We start from the raw sequence: 19077 nt of genomic DNA, 5'->3' as shown, positions 1-19077 counted from the left end.
AAAAACAACTTAAGAATTGCAGTGATATTATTAAAAATCTGAACAGCGCTGTCTTCATGAAACCTTGTCTAAACTAGGTTTTAATTTAATGTGTCTGAAATTTTCCAGAGTTCAGTTCTACTGGTGGTAACAATGGTTAGAGGTCTAATGTGAACCAGTGTGTCAACTGGTGGGTAATGACTTACTGGAGAGTGGCATGTCCAGAGAGGCTCATGAGACACTGAAGATCTAATTACAGTGTAAAGCTCGCTTGCTCCCCTACTCCCTGCACATACTTGCCCTTCAGGGTCAAGTATTTTGTCAACCTCCCCAAACACACATACCCAAATTAATTATATAGGCTTGATATTTTGACTTGTTTATAGTTAAAATGGGACAGGGGTTTGAATATTTTTTACTTCCTATAAGGGGTTGCCAAGCTGGTGTAGAGGATACATTGCTGTATCTTAACCTCCATGTCCTCCCTATGTGCTCTGAGCAGTGGTAGATGACACAGATAAAACAGTGGCCAGTCTGCATTCTTGCTTTCTGCAGTTGCTACCATCAGCAGAGCTACCTCATTAGTAGAAATAGAATGACACTTTAGAAAAAAACAAGCATATTCACCTATTGTCTGCAAAGTTCCAGTGTCTCAGTTGCCTCTCATAATTTTCCCAAGGTGCAGTAAAGTGAAAACTGATCAGTTTTGTCAATTTCACATAGCATCAATACAAACTTAAAAGAAACAGGTCAATTGTAATTTGATGCAGTGTGGAAAAGCTGAGTGGTAGCAGAGGCAAGCACTGGAGTTATTCACTGGGATGGAGGACCCAGAATGGAGGCTGTGCAATGGTAGATTTGTGGAGACACATCATCACCTCCATAATTGCAGTAGCCAGGAGGCTTGTGGATGGGGGAGATAGTGTGGTGTGAGAAAACAGTTCTTTCCAGTAGCCACCAGTGGGAGTGGGCTTCAGATGTCAGACACCTGCTAGCTGGGAGCTACAAAAGATGAAGACACACAGTACTGTGTTGATTATATTAGCTGTCATAAATTTAGATATTAAAGCACAATTTGCATCCACCATAGAAGATTATTGCATTGGTGAGCTGCTGCAAGCAAGACAAATTTGACTGCTTCTTTCCCCAACAGCTTGAGGAGGGATGTGTGGCTTAGCTTTTTATCTGGCCAGTCCTCAGCTTATTAGTGTTCTGGGAAATTTTATATATGGAAAAAGGGAGTGAGTATGAATGAGGGAGCAGGTGTATGGTAAGTCAAGGGAGAGTGATTATTGGAATAAATACATTTTAAAAAGCCAGGATTCTGAGAGAGTTTTTTTGTGAGAGAAGTAGGAGAGGTAGAAAATCTAGAAGAGGTGTAGATGACATGGTATCTAATGCGTACTCCTAAGGGCATTCTGTGCCAAAAAACTAAAAATTCTGCACACCGTATTTTAAAATTCTGCAAATTTTATTTATCAAATAAATGTGAATGCTCCATTGGAGAGCACAGGTCACTGGCTGCACGGAGGTGGGAGATCACTGTGCAGCTCTTCTTTTCCCCCCTCCCCCCCAAATCCTTCCCAGGGACACAGACTCAGTGATGAGGCTGCACCCAACCCTGACACAGTGCAAGGACCAGGCCTGCCCCAGAAACACTCCAGGACCCTGCCCCTTCTTGCCAGGTGCACCGGGTATTGGCAGGCAGGCTCAGCAAGGCAGGATCCAAGTGTGGAGGGGCTTAGTGTGGGGTGATCCTGGTGTGAGTTGAAAGGGTTCTGTATGGGGCAATCCGGGTGTGGGGAGGATCTGGATGCACAGGGGCTTGTTGCAGGATTGGGTGCAATGGTAATGAGACTCTAATGCAGGGGGGTCCAGGCGAATGTAGTTGGGGCTCAGCGGAGGGTGTGTGGGGAGGATAGAGCTGGGCGGGGGGGGAGGATACAGATGCTGGAGGAGTGGGGCTCAATGGAGTGGGGATCTAGGTGCTGCTGGTTGGGGATTGGTAGGATGGGGATCTGGGTGCAGGTAGCTCATTGGGGTGCTCCGGGTGCAGGGGGAGTGGGTTTTGTCAGGGGGTTCTGAGTGTGGGGGGGGGTGAGACTCGGCGGGAGGGTCTGGGTATGAGGGGACCTGGATACGTGAAGGGGAAGAGAAAGTCCCGTTCTCCCCAGCCCAGCCAGGACTAGCAGCTGAGCCTGGCGCAAGGTAGGAGCCACCATCTAGGTCTTCCCCAGTCCCGCCCCCTGTCCCACAGTGATTTACCTTTCTGCCGGCTGCCCTGGGCACCCGAAACATACTACTGGGGAGGGTTGTATGACCGCTCTTGTAGCTTCCCCATTAGAAAGTCATTTTTCTGCGGGGAAGCAAAGAAACCTGTGGGGAACATAAATTCTGCACATGCGCAATGGCGCAGAATTTCCCCAGGAGTAAATGTGGAGGATGAAAAGAGAAAACAGGAAGCATGCTGAAAGCAAGTGCATCAAGAAGGAGGACATGACCTAATCTTGGAAAGAAGAAAAACTGGAATAATTTTAGGAAAGAAAAGGTGAAACAAAATTAAAAACATATTAAATAGAAGTTTGAGACATATTTTCAGCTAACTAATATGTTATAGTAAACATGTTCAACTCTTACTCTAAATTGCAAGGATTATGGAGATTGGGGGGGAAGCAGCAACATAAGGTGTTCTGTTTTGTTTTTTAATGCTTGTATGTCTGGCAAGCTCTTCAAGCTTGCATTCATAAATACTGGAGGGAACCTTGTACAGTCTCAGTAGGAAATGCTAGGTAGCATATTTCCTTTACAGAATGGAGTGCATGTGATGATTTTTATCTTGTTAAAATTTCTCTCCCTACAAACCGCTATGTTCATAGTGAAGCCTTCTTTTTTTAGTCATGGGGTAGGGAAAATAGTTTTAAAACACAAATCACTGACCCATTGTTCATTTGGTACAACAATTAAAGATAATGTGGTTATGTCACCTCGTTGTTACATTTTATTGAAGACGTTGTAGTCCTTAATGACCATTCCAAGATCTCTCTCTTTACTCTGCATACATAGGACTATACTCTCTGGTATAGAGTGTGTTGATATATCTTAAATATGTTTAGTCCCATTTTTAAAATATCTTTACCTCAAATAAAAATCCAGACATATAAAGGTGGCATTTGAAGCGTGTGAGTTCAGGATATCTCAAGAAATCTATTCATGAAGACTTCAGGTTGTATATTCTAGTTTCTAAATAATAAATGGACTACAAGTAGACATAAGTGTGACCTAAATTTCTTGCAGAGTAGAACATGAAAAGCAAGAAAGCCTGCTGCAACTAAAAAGGTTTACTGGGCTAATTAAGTGCCTTTTTATTTGATCATAAAATCAAATGTTTTGATACAGGATTTTATCAAATTTTAAGATTTAAAGTCTTAATCCTACAAACATAAGTATGTGGGCCTGGCACAAAAAAAAATGTTACTTTGCTTTCTCCACAATATTAAGGGAATGTAGTGCTTAGGGGAAGATCTGACTGACAGCAGTGAAGATTGGAAGAGTTTATTTCAGAAATAAAATTAAAAAAAAAAAGACAGGCAAAAGCAGTCTAGGTTTATTCATATTACCCTATTGGTGTATCTCATTGCTTTTCTACAGATCAAACTAAGTAATGTCTCTTCACCCATTCAGTCTGTGGCACCTCTACAACTAATGTCATTTATGATCGTGATTTATATGTAGTGAACTCTTTTTCAGTAGAAACTGTATTAAGACTCAGATTTATTTCATGTAAGCCACCAGTTACTATAGAATTGGGCAAGATTTGAACCACAGACCTAGAAGCATAACACTATTTTATTACTAAAGTAGATTACTAATCTATTAAAACAACTAGTTCTCAAAATTCCTTTCTATACCCAACAAATGTAATTATTTAAACTGTTTTAAGAAAAGTATCAAAATAATCTCAGTATAATTTTTTTAAAGCAGTCGAGTGTTTCTTTAAGTTGTCCGATTTTTAAATATTAAATTAAAATGAACTTTTTTGGTTGTGGAAATTCAAAAATCTACCTTTCTGAATGATGCAATGTAAGTGAGAATGTTGCCTTGCAAATTTAGACATTTTCTCTTGTATCTGTTAAATTTCAGTTTCATTGTTAAAGGATTCTAAATAAAGAGTTCAGTTTTTTATTTACCGTATTTTCCGGCGTATAAGACGACGTTTTAACCCAGGAAAATCTTCTCCGAAATCGGGGGTCGTCTTATACGCCGGGTGCTGAAACCTCCGAGCTGAATCTGCGGCACCACATACCGGTATGTCTCCCGGGCTGCTGCGGCTGCCTCCGCTCCCTCCCGCCCTGACAGGAGCGTGGGAACCAGCTGCGGCTGCCGCGGAGTGCCCGGGCGGGGGGATCCCTACGGGGAAAGGGAGCCACGATCCGCACGGGAGCAGGCCAGGGGCGGATCGGGGCGAACAGCGGGGGGCGGGAGGGCATCTTGCCCCAAGGGGTGACGGCTCCCGGACAGAGAGAGTGAGCGAGCCGGGGACCATCGAGGCTCAGCTGATTAAGACCTGGGGTCCCCGGCGCCTTTGATCTCCGCTTATCAAAGCGAGCCCTCAGCAAGCCTCGCTTGACACGCTGAGCGAACACAGTCCCGGCTCCAGAGACAGCGCTGAGCCCTATCAGCTGCCGAGCCAGTGCGCCGGACGCCGTGTTGTGCGGGAAGCCAGGCAAGCCGGGTCCCCTGCAGCCCCAGCCCGCAGGGCCCAGAGGGCTGCGAACCAGCCCCACATGGGGGGAGGGAGGGCACTGCCACGTGCCCAATCGCACCGGACACCGCACCATGGGGGGGGGGGGGCTGCTCTTGTCTGTGTGTAATGTGCAGGCTGGCACGGCACCGACCCTGCGGCGAAGCGCGGGGCGGGGGGGAATTAGCCGGGCACGTTACTGAAGTCCAAGCCCATGGCCAGAGCTTGTGCAGCGCAGCCCGCTCGCTTCCAGGGCTCCTAAGTAGCCAGCGCGCCTCTTCTGGTGCACGTCCTGGGCAGGGCAGCCCGAGCGGCTGGCTCTGCTTGTAGGTAACCAAGGGGCGGACTGGCTTGATTTGGAGCCGACTGTTACAGCTCTGCGGAAGCACAGGGCTGGGAGTCTTATGGGAAGTGCCGCAGGGTGGCCCCAGGGAAGCGCTGCGCTAAATGAGAGCGGAGAGGCGGGAATCCCGCCTTTTAATGGATGAGAGCGCGCAGCCAGGGCCGGGAATAAATGATTCTGGGAATAAACCCAGAGCTAAAGAAGCGCCCTGCGTATGCGCCAAAACTTGTCTCTTACACCCTGTTGGTCCAATGAAAGATACTACCTCGCTAATAGCCTGGGGTCCACACAGCTACAACACTTGCAAAAAAAGTGTGCATCAGACATGCTTCCCTGTTCAAACAGATTTTCTTCCTCATAGCAAAGCCCTAATGTGCTATGCCAAGCCTATGTTTATTTCCTATTAGCCGAGATAAGCTTGCCTGGAAACTACTGTTTTTACTTTCTCAGATCTCGCTCCTGGCGAGCATGTGCGAGATCTGAGAGGCAGAGAAGGAGGTAATAGGATACAAGGGCGGGCCAGACGGGTGAAAGAGGCGTGTTTGTCTACTGCTCTGATTGTCTTGGAGACAGGGAGGGCTGGGCAGGCAGGGAGAGCTGTGTGGAAGCAGAGAAAGAACTGACAGGAAGGGGATGCAATGCTGACCAATCCAAGCAGGCTTTGTATACAACAACCAGCCAATCGCCGTTAAGGTACATCGCTTGCCGTGATTGGCTGGTTATTGTATACTGGGTCCCACATACAGTACAGCACCAGTATCTGTACCTGTTCATACAGTACAACACCAGTACATACAGTACAGTATACAAATGTCCAACAGTCAAAACCCCATCATGGCTCCACCAGCAAGAAGAAAGAAATATGAAGCCAGTTTCAAACTTAAAGTTGTAAACTTTGCCATGGAACATAATAACTGCGCTGCTGCAAGACAATATGGAGTAACAGAAAAGATGGTTCGGGACTGGAAAGCAAATGAAAAAGCATTAAAGAGTATGCCAAGGGGTAAGTGTGCATTAAGAAGAGGCACCCCACATTGGCCAGAACTCGAAAAACATGTAGCAGACATGGTGAATGAGCATCGCCAAAATGGTTATGCAGTGACACGAAATAAAATACGTTTGTTTGCACTTCAGTGGGCCAAATCTAACCCAGATCACAGCAACAGATTTAAGGCCACTGTATCCTGGTGTACTAGATTCATGGAAAGGCATAATATGGTACTGAGGCAAAAGACGAAAATTGCCCAAAAATTACCTGCAGATCTTGATAGCAAAGTAAATAGTTTCCATCGATACATAATAAAACAGCGCACTAAACATGGCTATGCGTTAAGTAGTATTGGAAATATGGATGAAACTCCAATGAATTTTGATATGTTTGGAAATAAAACTGTCCATCAAAAAGGTGAAAAAACAATTTTAATTAAAACAACAGGACATGAGAAGTCCAGTTTTACAGTGGTACTAGGATGCACAGCTGATGGCGGCAAACTGAGACCAATGATTATTTTTAAAAGAAAAACAATGCCGAAACTCAAGTTCCCTGTTGGTTGTTTTGTACATGTGAATGAAAAAGGCTGGATGGATGAAGAAGGGGTAAAGCTATGGCTTGATAATGTATGGAGCAGGCGACCAGGTGGACTTATTCAAAAACGTAGTCTACTGGTGTGGGATATGTTCAGGGCTCATTTAACTCCCAGCACCAAGCAAAGGCTTGCAAGACTAAACACAGATGTGGCAGTTATTCCTGCAGGATTGACATCGTTGGTACAGCCACTGGATGTGTGCCTAAACAAGCCATTTAAAGATCGCATTCGAGAACAGTGGAGTGAATGGATGGTTAGCGGCGAAAAGTCATTCACAAAAGGAGGAAACATGCGTGCTCCACAGTTGGATGTTTTGTGCAAGTTTGTCATAAAAGCCTGGAATGATATTGATGCAGAAACAGTAATCAAGTCTTTCAAGAAGTGTGGCATATCAAATTCATTAGATGGTATGGAGGACGACTACTTGTGGCAAGATGAAGAGGAAGCCGAAGCTGAGACCACACCATCTGATACGGAATTCGATCCATACGATGACTGCCTCACAAATGTATCACAAGATGTCATTGATGTACTTATGATATCAGATGACGAACAGGAGGATTTTGAAGGCTTTTAAAGGGAAACTGTCACGCCAGCAAACCCTGTAAAAATACCGTAGCTTGCAGTTATGATGGGCGTTGCTAACTCGCCAGGGACTTGCCCGGCACTTGCTCTCTCTCTATTGTTTATCTTCCTCCTATCATCATCAGTTCCAGTTTGGTTGACAGCTTAGAAAACAAACAGCATGGCAGCTCCCATGGGTTTATTGTCTTATCCTTCCTTTCAGCTTTAGAGTGAATTAGGAAAAGTTTAATCCACTTGCACTGTTTTATGTTTACATGTTTGATGACAAACAGCCTTATGTTTATAAGTGACAGTTTTCCTGCGAAGTACCTGCATGTCATAAGCATTTGAATTAAAATTACCATATTGAAATCAAATCTGATGTTTTTTTTAATTTTTATTTGGTGTGCATTGGAAGAGGGGTAGTCTTATACGGCGAGTATATCCCAAACTCTATATTTTAACTGGAAAAGTTGGGGGGTCGTCTTATACGCCCAGTCGTCTTATACGCCGGAAAATACGGTAACTATATAGTTTAAAGGGATATTTTGTAGTTGATTCTTCAGCATTTTTGTCATTGTCAGAAAATGGCATTTTGTTTAGTTTGTAATGGAACATGGTTTGGACACACAAACGCATCTTTCCAGGTAAAGGGGTTTTTGATTATTTGGTTTCATCTCACTTATTACTTTGAAGCTTTTTTACAGCCTGTATAGAAAAAAAATGCAATATTTTCAGAGCTTTTTCATATCTGATAATTCATTTATGGTTGCCTTTTTATCCTTTCTCGCAAAATTTTTATTTTTCAGTAATATTTTCTCCTATTAAATATGAGAGTGGAGTGAGGAACTAATGGGGAATATGTAATGTATTGTTCTGGCAAGCCCTTTGTATCTTTCTGTTTAAACAAAAGTAAAGATTTAATTAATGTTGGGAGATAATAGTTGAAATAAGCAGTGATAATTTTGTATGTTTTGCATAAAAGTGGTTTTGCTAAATACAGGCAAATTGATTTATTTGTATGTAGGTCTGAATACACAATTTATCTTGCATTAACCAAACTAATGTATATACTCGATCATAAGCCGGTTCGTTTATAAGCCCACCCTCCCCATCCCCCCAAGATGGATAAGTAAAAATGGAAATTTTTTATGACCCACTCATAAGCTGACCCTATAATTCAGGGGTCAGCAAACTTTGGCTCCCGGGCCATCAGGATAAGTTGCTGGCGGGCCGAGATGGTTTGTTTACCTCGAGCGTCCACAGGCATGGAGGTAAACCTAAGTAAATAAAGTGTCCCGGTGTACCAGCTGCTTGCCCTGATGGGTCAGGACAGCAACTGGTGGGGAACATTTTGGGGGAAAGGAGGGGGTGGGAGAAGCTGGGGGTCGGGATGACCCACCACATGACCCCACCCCTAGTCCGGGACCCCCACACTCTGTCCATCCCATCCCTTCCCACCTNGGACCTACTACACCACCTTATCTGGGGAGGGCCACGGGAGGATGTCTCTGGCCTGGCTGGAGCTGCTCTGGCAGACCGGCCGCAGCCTACTCTGGCGGGCCAGACCTGGTGGCGCGGCTGCAGCCTGCCAGCCCCGGATGCAGCTGCTTCAGAGGCTCCGGGGAGAGAGCAGTGTGGTCAGAAGCAGAGAGAAACTGGTCCCGCCTCTTCCCTTCTGGCTCTCCTGGCTGTGCTGCCTCTCCTTGCTCCCTCTGTTGTGGGGGAGGGGCTGTGTCCCACCTCTTCTTCTTTATACCAGTTCATAAGTGGACCCCCTTCTCTGGTGCTTCCCTTTTTTACTAAAAAAAAATTTGGCTTATGAACGAGTATATACAGTACTTCAGGCAAGGATTCTTCCTCAGTCTTCCTATAGATGTAGCAGATAATTAAGCCCTGTATACCGGTGCATGTTCAGGAAATTATCAAATAGTATAGATACCAAGTAGCTCTTATAGTAAAAATATTGATATTACACCACTGTCTTTCAGCTTGGTATCCACGTGGGCACAGATGCATGCATGGATCTAGTTGTAGGGTTAGAGCTTCAATTGTAAATACTTCAGGTTAGCCACCATGTCTTAATATATATAGCTATTAATATAAAATTTACAGATAGACTAGTAGTTGATAACTAAGTACTTATAATATTTTAAACCAATTCTGACAATTGGAAATGCCCCGTGGTTAATACAAGCAAATACGTGGAAATAGACTTGAGAAAATACTATTAGACATACATATACAGAATGTCCAGAATCGCAGTTGTTATAGGAATTGCTTTCAATTCCTTTGTGTGTTAGGTTTCATGCTAGAGTCTTTTGGATGCATTTGCTCAACTGGCTTTTGGAGATCATAAGAATACCAGGCAAATTTTAACAATTGAAATACAGTAAAATTCTTTTGAGGTAGCAGAATACAGCAAAAAATCTGATCAGAGGAATAGACTAGAATAAGAACCAAATGAACACGGACTTGCAAGAGTAGTTGTGTGGAGGGAATCTCTGAGGTTAGTAATTCATCTTTTAGGTCAGCAAGGATGATTGATTGTTTTTGAAAAAAGTCTCCATATTTTTGAATAAAGAGATGTTCAAAAGGAGTTGAATCTCTGGAAAACTGAGGGATTGTGTTAGACTTCTTGTTTTTTGTTTCAAAGAGAAACAACATAGTTTTTGTGTGGAAATTTCAAATAGTATTTGTGCTGGCAAGGGGAGAAAGTGGGGATTTAAAGATTTCCAGATAAGAGAAGTCTTTTGATGGTGCATAAATCTGTTCTTTCACTAAAACATCATAGCCAGATGATGCATTTGTGAACATACAATGAAATGAAGGTGTTTACTTATATCACTAGGGTCATAGGAACAATTAAAGTTGCTTATTTGGCTTCTTGGGAATTGTAGCTAGCTCAGCTCTTATTTTCATGCATTTGGAGGAAGCCGTATTTTGGGAGGCATAAACAGCCAAAAGGAGGCTCAGCATATGTTGAATGAAATCTGTGATTTCATTTGAAAATCGTAACACAGTATACTGATATTAAGGTCCTTGTTTAATTTGTGGTCCCCAAATACCTCTCTAGTAGACATTTTTGGTGCTTTATAACACATATATCTTATTACTTCCTCCAGTCACACACCCATATATGCTTTAGGAGTTAAACATAGTTGAATGTTCATTCTTTCCTATCTTACTATTGGCTGCTCTTTGCAGCACAGTATTTTCAGGAATAGAAAAAATTGCCATGGTAAAACCAGTTTTTCTAGATAACTGCTACAGAACATTGCAGGTGCTGTGGGAAAATCAGTATATTGCTCTTGATTTGGATTGATTGAAACTATAGTAAAGAACAGAATTTTGACGACACATAGATGATAGCAATAGATTGGGAAAGAGTCAACGTGGCTTTTGTAAAGGGAAATAATGCCTCATCTATCAATCTTTGAGGGTGTCAACAAGCATGTGGACAAGGGTGATCCATCCAATTGATACAGTAATCATGGACTAAGAATGCCTTTCACAAGGTCCCACACCAAAGGCTCTTAAGCAAAGTAAGCAGTAATCAGGATATTAGAGACATGAGTCTCGAAAACTTGTCTCTCTCTCCAACAGAAGTTGGTCCAATAGAAGATATTACCTCATCCATCTTGTGGCACGTAATTGTTACTCTCTGTGGGCTGTAATGCTTTGGTCTAATTTTGGTTGTTGGGATTAATGTGTGGGTGCTCGGCGTGGTGGCCTGTGACATCCAGGAGGTCAGATGAGATGCTCTAGTGTGGTCCCTTTTGACCTTAAGCTCTATGACCATTACTTTTTGCCAGCTGAGAATGTATTGAGGTCGCCATTAAAGAATGTGTGTGAGTACTTAGAACAAAATTTGTGAGGATAGATTATAGAGAAAAGTTAACTGTACAGTTAAACATTCTAGCCCTGGATTTGAAAGGGATATTAATTGCTAAATCTGAAACATAAAATACTGAAATAATGCTGTTTTATATTTAATTACTAACTTTTGTTTGCTTGTTGCAGATTATGATGCATGATTATCACAGAAGAAATTCATGTCTATAGCTCTTAAGGACTTGATTACATCATTTTCAAGCCTGCTAGTTTTGGAATCATCATTGCAGCTCACAGGACACGACCCGTCTGCCTGCACTTCAGCAAATTGTCTTCATATAAGAAGATATTGAAAGTGACGTGCTCTGATTTAACACGCCATTACCGTTGGATTATTTAAGGTTTCCCAGTTATAAATTTACAGCACTATATTTAGCAGGTGAGATAATTCTATTAATTAAATGTGGATAAGATCAAACATATAATTGTAGTTAGCAAATTTTTGTTCTGTTACTGTAATAGGCAGACATAACATAGCATTTGACTATAAATGAAAGTGTATGCAAAGGAAGAAGCTTGTAATTAAGTGAAACTTATCATTTAGTATGTTTATTTGTGGTAACTTACTCTAGTAAACTACTGAGGTAATTGGATTTACATCAGTGATTTACAGGGTATTTTTAATATGGCTTATCTTTCTTAATACTAATCTTTGCTTTAGTTTCCCAGTCTGACCTTAAAATATTAAAAAAATCTTATGCTAATTATATTTCCTTAATTGTAAACTAAACTAAAAATGCAAATTGTTGTGAAATAATAAATTAGAAATAGCATATCTCATGTTCTTTTCCAAAAAGTTGTTTGGGTAACTTTATAGCGTGGGATTTTCAAAGAGGTGTCTAACACCTTCAGTTGGTACTTCTGAAGTTACATCCTCATTTTCCTTGTCAATCCTACAGGCCTCTTTAAATTTGAAATCTTGTCAAACGCATCAAATAAGTTGTCGCTTCAAATACTATTCTGCCTCTGAGTTTCCCTGTCATTTTTTGGCATTCTTGCAATCACACTTTCCTATTTCTAAAAATGGTTCTCATTTACCTATAGCTATGTGACTGCCCCACACAAACAGAAGTGACTGATTTGACTGAGCCCAGGGAACCAGTGAAACTGACTACATATAAATTGCTGTCAAATACACAAAGTAAACTTAGAGTAAAAAACAATTATTTTTCAGTTATAATAATCTTAGGGTTTCTCTACATGATTCTGCAGTGTGAACTAGAGAAGTGTGAACTGTAGAGCACTATTAACTGCTTGTATAGACCCTGCTGCCTCAAACTAAAAGGTACCTGCTGTGCGTTAATATGACTAGATTAATAAAACTAAAAGGCACTACGCACCTTTTAGTTTGTGTCAGAAGAGTCTACACTGGGCATTTAGACCTACAATTAATTCACTCCCCTCTAGTTTGCACTGTGGTGCTACATAGATCAGACCATAGGTATTATTTATAAATGGGTAAAACTGCAGGTAGAAAAGACTTTTAACTTGGTAGTGATCCTTTAAATGTATGTTTGCTAATTGTTCAGAGTGTTTCATTCTGCTGATGTTATTACATAAAGCTAAACTGTTTTTTTAAGATATTTTTGTACAGTTGAAAAATGTGTATAAACTAGGTCTTAAGAGTTGTTTAAAGAGAAGGTTGAAATCCTGGCACTTTTCAACTATTAATTTGCTTTCTTTGACCTCTGAAATGGTTATATTGTGCAGACCTAATGAACCATACATGGCATGGAGTCCATAGAACCAGCAGAAATTAGTTCAGATGAACATACAGTGCAAATCTTAGAATCATAGAAATTAGAGATGGAAAAGATCTGTTATCACCTAGTCCATCCCACTGCCAGTGCATTTTGTCCAGTCTAGTTTTAAACGCGTCACTGATCTTTATTTTATCGACATCGCACAAAGTATCTATATAGCTGGTAATAAGGAAATAGTAGTTTATACACTTCAGTGCTGTGTATGTAAACTTTACAAATTGAAAGACACTTACCTTTTTTTTGACAGCCAAACCAACAGCAAAATGATTCCTAATGGATATTTGATGTTTGAAGATGAAAACTTCATAGAGTCATCTGTTGCCAAGTTAAATGCCTTACGTAAAAGTGGTCAGTTCTGTGATGTTCGGCTTCAGGTAAATTATAATATGTCATCTGGGTGCAACATTTAAACAGTGTTCTTTGTTGTCTGTATACATTGATTCGGTGAATCTTAAGATTTTATAATCTGATTTTCCATAGGATATAAATTCAGAAAAATATAGTTAAAAACCATATATTATAGCTGAAAATGTAGCAGTTTAATTCATCTGGTGCAAATTGAAAACAATTATATTAATAAAGTAATTTCTCTAATATAAATTGAGTTTTGATCTGTTATGTTTTGAACAAGACTGCATAATACTTTGCATTTTTGTAATGTACATTCTTAATTTTTTACTGTCCTCATGTATATGTTTTTAAAATAAAGGTATGTGGACATGAGACGTTGGCGCATAGAGCAGTCCTAGCTTGCTGCAGTCCCTACCTGTTTGAAATCTTCAACAGTGATAGTGATTCTCATGGCGTTTCTCATGTTAAATTTGATGATCTCAATCCACAAGCTGTTGAAGTCTTATTAAATTATGCCTACACTGCTCAGTGAGTATTACTTCCTGATAAGCAATAAGAGATAAATATTAATATTTTAAGTGTTATTCTAAAACCTATATTTCTTTAATAGGTTGAAAGCTGATAAAGAGCTAGTAAAAGATGTATACTCTGCAGCAAAGAAGCTGAAGATGGAGAGAGTCAAGCAGGTATAATTTGCAGCTACTACAGCAGTCCCATTATTAACCTTTGAGGGGCAGAGAAAACATATATTTAGTGTGAACCGGACACTCAAGTGAGATTACACTGTAGAAGAGTGATTAAAAATGACTACTTGTCGCTCAAGAGAGCTATTCTTTGTGTACTCAAAATCACATGTACTGACTTTTAGTGACAGAAAGGTACTTACCACTTCCACACCTGTTAGCACTGTAGAGCCAAGATAATAGAGACAGATTCTGTACTTGTGTTTTATCACTAGAACTGTTGACTTAATTCCAATCAGTTACACCCGTGCAAGCCCGCTGAAGACACTGGGCTCGCAGAGAAGGCATAATTTGACCTGAAGAACTGTAACTGATATAGGAATATGAATAATCCACATTGACTCTCAAATCCCTGGTTGCTGTCAGTCTGTTTGTAAACAACACATTCAATAGGGGAGACAAGCTATACATTCATTTAAGAATAAACAATATGTACCTTGATAGATGCTTAGATAATATGATGTGGAGGCCATAAGTCCTTGGGTAGATTTTATTTAACAAAACCACTAGAGAATGAAATGTTGCCTTCCTGAAAGAGTTGACCAGAAAATCTGTATCATAACTATACTGTTCTCCCTTTCTGTGGTATCTTTCATATTAAGGTACTAGCCATTACTGTTCTGACGTTATCACTACAATAGTGCATACAGTGATCACACTTAAGGTAAAAAGAAGAACAGAAGTACTTGTGGCACCTTAGAGACTAACAAATTTAACAATTTGACAAATTTGTTAGTCTCTAAGGTGCCACAAGTACTTCTGTTCTTCTTTTTGCGGATACAGACTAACACGGCTGTAACTCTGAAACCTGTCACACTTAAGGTGATTCTACTAGTTTCAGAGCGATTTTCTGCACCCACAGTATAGAGTACCAGTAGAGCAAGTAAAATCTTTCAAACTGGTAGAAAAGTAAGGCTTGGTCTACACTACCCCCCTAATTCGAACTAAGGTACGCAACTTCAGCTACGTGAATAACGTAGCTGAAGTTCGAAGTACCTTAGTTCGAATTAGTTCGAACTTACCTTGGTCCACACGCGGCAGGCAGGCTCCCCCGTCGACTCCGCGGTACTCCTCTCGGCGAGCTGGAGTACCGCAGTCGACGGCGAGCACTTCCGGGTTCGACTTATCACGTCCAGACTAGACGCGATAAGTTGAACCCAGAAGTTCGATTTCCATCCGTCGAACTACCAGGTAAGTGTAGCCAAGGCCTAAGAGTGTTTGCCATATGTTGGAAAAGAAATGTATGTATAAAAGTGTAATATGCTATTAGTAAATTTGGAATATTACTCTTTTTTTTTTTAAGGTTTGTGGTGATTATTTGCTCTCTAAGATGGACGTTCAGAGCTGCATCTCTTATCGGAACTTCGCAAGTTGTATGGGAGACTCACGTTTGTTGAACAAGATTGATGGTTACATTCAGGAACATTTGTTGCAGATTTCAGAACAAGAGGAATTTCTCAAGCTTCCACGGTTAAAGGTTAGCAGCAATTTAAAGTTGTTTCTTTAATCTAGTAACGAAATAAACCTAGGTAATTTAGGTACGAGAGCGAGAACATAAGAATGGCCATACTGGGTCAGACCAAAAGTCCATCTAGCCCAGTATCCTGTCTTCTGACAGTGGCCAATGCCAGGTGCCCCAGAGGGAATGAACAGAACAGGTGATCATCGAGTGATCCATTCCCTGTCGCTCATTCCCAGCTTCTGGGAAACAGGTTTAGGGACACCATCCGTGCACATCTTGGCTAATAGCCATAGTAAGGTAAACAATAAAAATCACTGGTTTCTTTTTCAATGGTGGAAAAATTTCACAGATGCTGAGTTTGCAGAGTAGTTTTCAAATTGTTTAACACAGTATGCTAGCATTTTATATAACCTTTTTTCTGTTAGAAGTCTACATTAGATTATATTCATTGGTACCATGAAACTTGGCTGTGCATGATACATGCTGTCTTCCATCCTGAGACAACTTTAGATATTAAGTCAAAATTGAAGGATGCAAAATCATCATTTCTGTTGCTAGGGTGTAGGAAAACAGCCAGGGGCTGATCTTCATTGGTGTAATAGTAGAGTAGTATACTCATTCATTTTCAGTATGCAGAGCTAGAAAATTCTGTCCTGTTTTAATTTCTTTAAGAATAATTAACTTCAGTAAAATACAGATATGCTGTAAATGTATAACTTTTATGCAGTAGTGTAAGCTGGATGCTAACTACTCTTATTTTTAACTCAAGCTTGAAGTAATGCTTGAAGACAACGTTGGCTTGCCTAGCAATGGCAAATTATACACAAAGGTAATCAACTGGGTGCAGCGCAGCATCTGGGAAAATGGAGACAGTCTGGAAGATCTAATGGAAGAGGTTAGTCTTTAAGAAAATGGGATTAAATAGTTTTAAAAAAAAAAAATTAAACTTCTGTGATATGAAGGATGATCCCTTTTTTTCTTTTATTTTTAACCATGACCCTGAAGAATTTAAATTTTACTATAGGTACCCATAAGCTGAGAAACGGGGGGGGTGTCCAGGTGAGCTGAATGAACTGTTCAGTCTGGTCTTTTGCTTTCCTTTTTTGTTTTTGTTTTCTCACTGTGTGCTGTTTAACAACTTCAAAGTGCATTTAACTTTGCTTTGGAAATGGGGAGGTGGCACTGAAACTTGCTGTAGATTCTTAAATATTTTCTTCCACAGGTTTTTGCTTGTTAATGAGAAGTAGGTAAAAGCTTCTAATGGTTGTTCCTCCCCATTGATTTATCTCCCCATAGGTTTATTAACAAAACTAGGATACCAAGGCTGAAGAACCAAGAAGAAACCTCAAGTGTATTGACACGTAATGAAGCAGCAGTCCTGCCCCAGTTCTCCTAAGAAAATCCGCTGTGGGCAGAGAACGATGATGATGATGATGATTTAATGGTGTTTACTTACTCCTTTACAGGATATCTTATTTTTAATGTTTTGTGTGTTTAATGGCTTTACTCATGAATACAACTACTACACTTACACTGTGGGCAATTTTTTAAATATCTACATTTGATGGAAATCATAGTGGAATTCTAAATTTTTAACTTGCTTGGAAAATGGAGTTCACAAAACCTGTTGCTCATCATAAAATCTTCCCAGTTTGTTATTACAGGCAACGTAGATAATCAGAACACTTTTGTATAGGCTAAAGTACATGTTTATATTGTCAAATATATTCTCACATGTATGTTTCCCCTTTCAATAGTTATTTTTAAAATGCTCTGATTTTTCCCAGTTGCAACTCAGATGCACTTGATTAATGCATTGCATTTGGTAACAAGTCATGGGCAACATTTCCTCCATAACTTACATTTTTGCTCCCCTCTTTCAATTCCTTTCCTTTTTAGAATCCAATCTTTGGCTTCACCCCCCTACCCCCTCTTTTTTTTTTTTTTTTTTTTTTTTGCCCACAGAAAGCATTGTATTTGCAATTCAGAAAACTTGTTTGCAGGGAATAACGAGTGCTTGCATGAGACTGTGGATTGTATAATTTGTTCTGCAAGATAATGTACGTTGTACTTGTGATATATATTAGTTACTATAGTGGGAAATAATAGAAGTCCTTGAAAAATGAAGATTTCTTTCAAGCTGAGAAATCAAGGATCCTTCAGCTGATATTTGAAGACTTACACCATGACGTCTGCTTCCTTTTAATTTTGCCATTACTAGATTGAGATGAGATGACATGACAAGAGCTATGCTGGAGAGGACCTTCTGGAGTTTGTGTAAATCTGCCTGTAGTTAAGTAGCTATGGAGACAGCAGCCACATGGGTATTCTGTTCCTGTTTTGCAGGTTCAAACGTTGTACTACTCAGCTGATCACAAGCTGCTTGATGGAAATCTACTAGATGGACAGGCTGAGGTGTATGGCAGTGATGATGACCACATTCAGTTTGTGCAGGTACAAATTGCACATGGTCTGAGGTTACATCAGGTAAAAATTTGGTTAGAGCAATTTATAGCACACCTAAAATCTTGTGTACTGTAGTAAAGGGAAGAAGCGGTATCTTAATGCAGATGGGAAAACATTTTGCAGAAACAGCTTCTGTGTTGGTATTGGCGATTCACTTGCTTCATCTTGTTATTAACAGTACTAATTTGAGTGCTAAATGTGAGTTTTTAAAAACAAAACCCAGGTCATCAAAGAACTGAAAAGATACAGAAGAGGGTGGCTAGTACAAGGGACTCTATAATAGAAATATTAGAAAAATCAAATTTAATATAAATAGTTCAAGAAGGATGTGGGAGTGTCTAGTTTACACAGTTCATATGGATTGGAAAATGTGGATGGCATGACTGAAAAAGTAATTGGCATAAAAACAAGAGGGTGCAGACTGACTATAAGAAGAGCCAGGCATTAAAGGAATTATAGAGAAATTTCTCTGCAAAATCTAACCATGTGTAGCATGGACTTGCAAAGGAGGTAATAAATTCTTTTGATTGTAGGGCCAGATGAGTTGGCAGGGGGGGATCCTGATGTAATATATATTCAACTATTATCTGGTTTTAAATTTGGGCGTAAGTCACAAGTTAAATTGAATTTGGTGATTTAATTCTAGTTCTTTCTTGTTCACGTCCTTGAAAAAATAGACAATTTTACAATTATTAGTTTGAGCAAGAAGCAGAAGTATGGAATAGTTAGAGAGGTTAAAAGTCAGAGCAGAGATACATTGGCAAAGTTGTGCAGGAAAGTGTGTTCATTTGTCCTCAGCTATTGCGGTCACTCCTTGATTTTATAAATGCCAAGTTAATGAATCTTCTCACTTCTATCATCTCACCCTCCAAACTTTTTAACTAGTTCAGGAAAGGAACTTAAAAAGAAATGGATGGGTTGATGGACCCAAATGAGAATTGCAGACAGAAGCAATCTGGTTTTGGTAGAGGTTTTTTGTTTGTTTGTTTGTTTTGTTTGTTTTTAAGTAAACTTTAAAGATACCTTTATAGTTGCATAGAGCATGGATTTTAAAAATGAAAATAAATCTGTAAAGAGAATAGGGGAGTAAATAAACCCTGTTTGCCTCAGTGTTATTTAATGAGTCCATTGGATTAATTTTGTTCCAACTCAGTAGATCAAATATTTATTGGCAGTTCTCATACT

The 19077-nt window shown here is 40.2% G+C and overlaps 1 protein-coding gene across 3 annotated transcripts in view; it reads left to right on the top strand.

Annotated features, from left to right (window-relative positions):
• The window catches only part of IVNS1ABP (influenza virus NS1A binding protein), a 143514-nt gene that overhangs the window by 117564 nt on the left and 6873 nt on the right, over positions 1-19077 (top strand). For 2 of the 3 annotated variants that reach the window (XM_034780373.1, XM_034780372.1), the window contains 7 exons: positions 11237-11486; positions 13118-13244; positions 13580-13749; positions 13832-13907; positions 15268-15441; positions 16196-16321; positions 17773-17913. In XM_034780373.1, the coding sequence (XP_034636264.1) occupies positions 13134-13244; positions 13580-13749; positions 13832-13907; positions 15268-15441; positions 16196-16321; positions 17773-17913 (798 nt within the window). In that variant the 5' untranslated portion in view covers positions 11237-11486; positions 13118-13133. The remainder of the gene's footprint in view (positions 1-11236; positions 11487-13117; positions 13245-13579; positions 13750-13831; positions 13908-15267; positions 15442-16195; positions 16322-17772; positions 17914-19077) is intronic. The other variant, XM_034780374.1, reaches the window with a different exon arrangement.

Source organism: Trachemys scripta, chromosome 8 (genome assembly GCF_013100865.1).
Source record: "Trachemys scripta elegans isolate TJP31775 chromosome 8, CAS_Tse_1.0, whole genome shotgun sequence".
Lineage (NCBI taxonomy): Eukaryota > Metazoa > Chordata > Testudines > Emydidae > Trachemys > Trachemys scripta.
The sequence above is the reverse complement of the archived record's forward strand: the minus strand, read 5'-3'. Positions and strand labels throughout refer to the sequence as shown.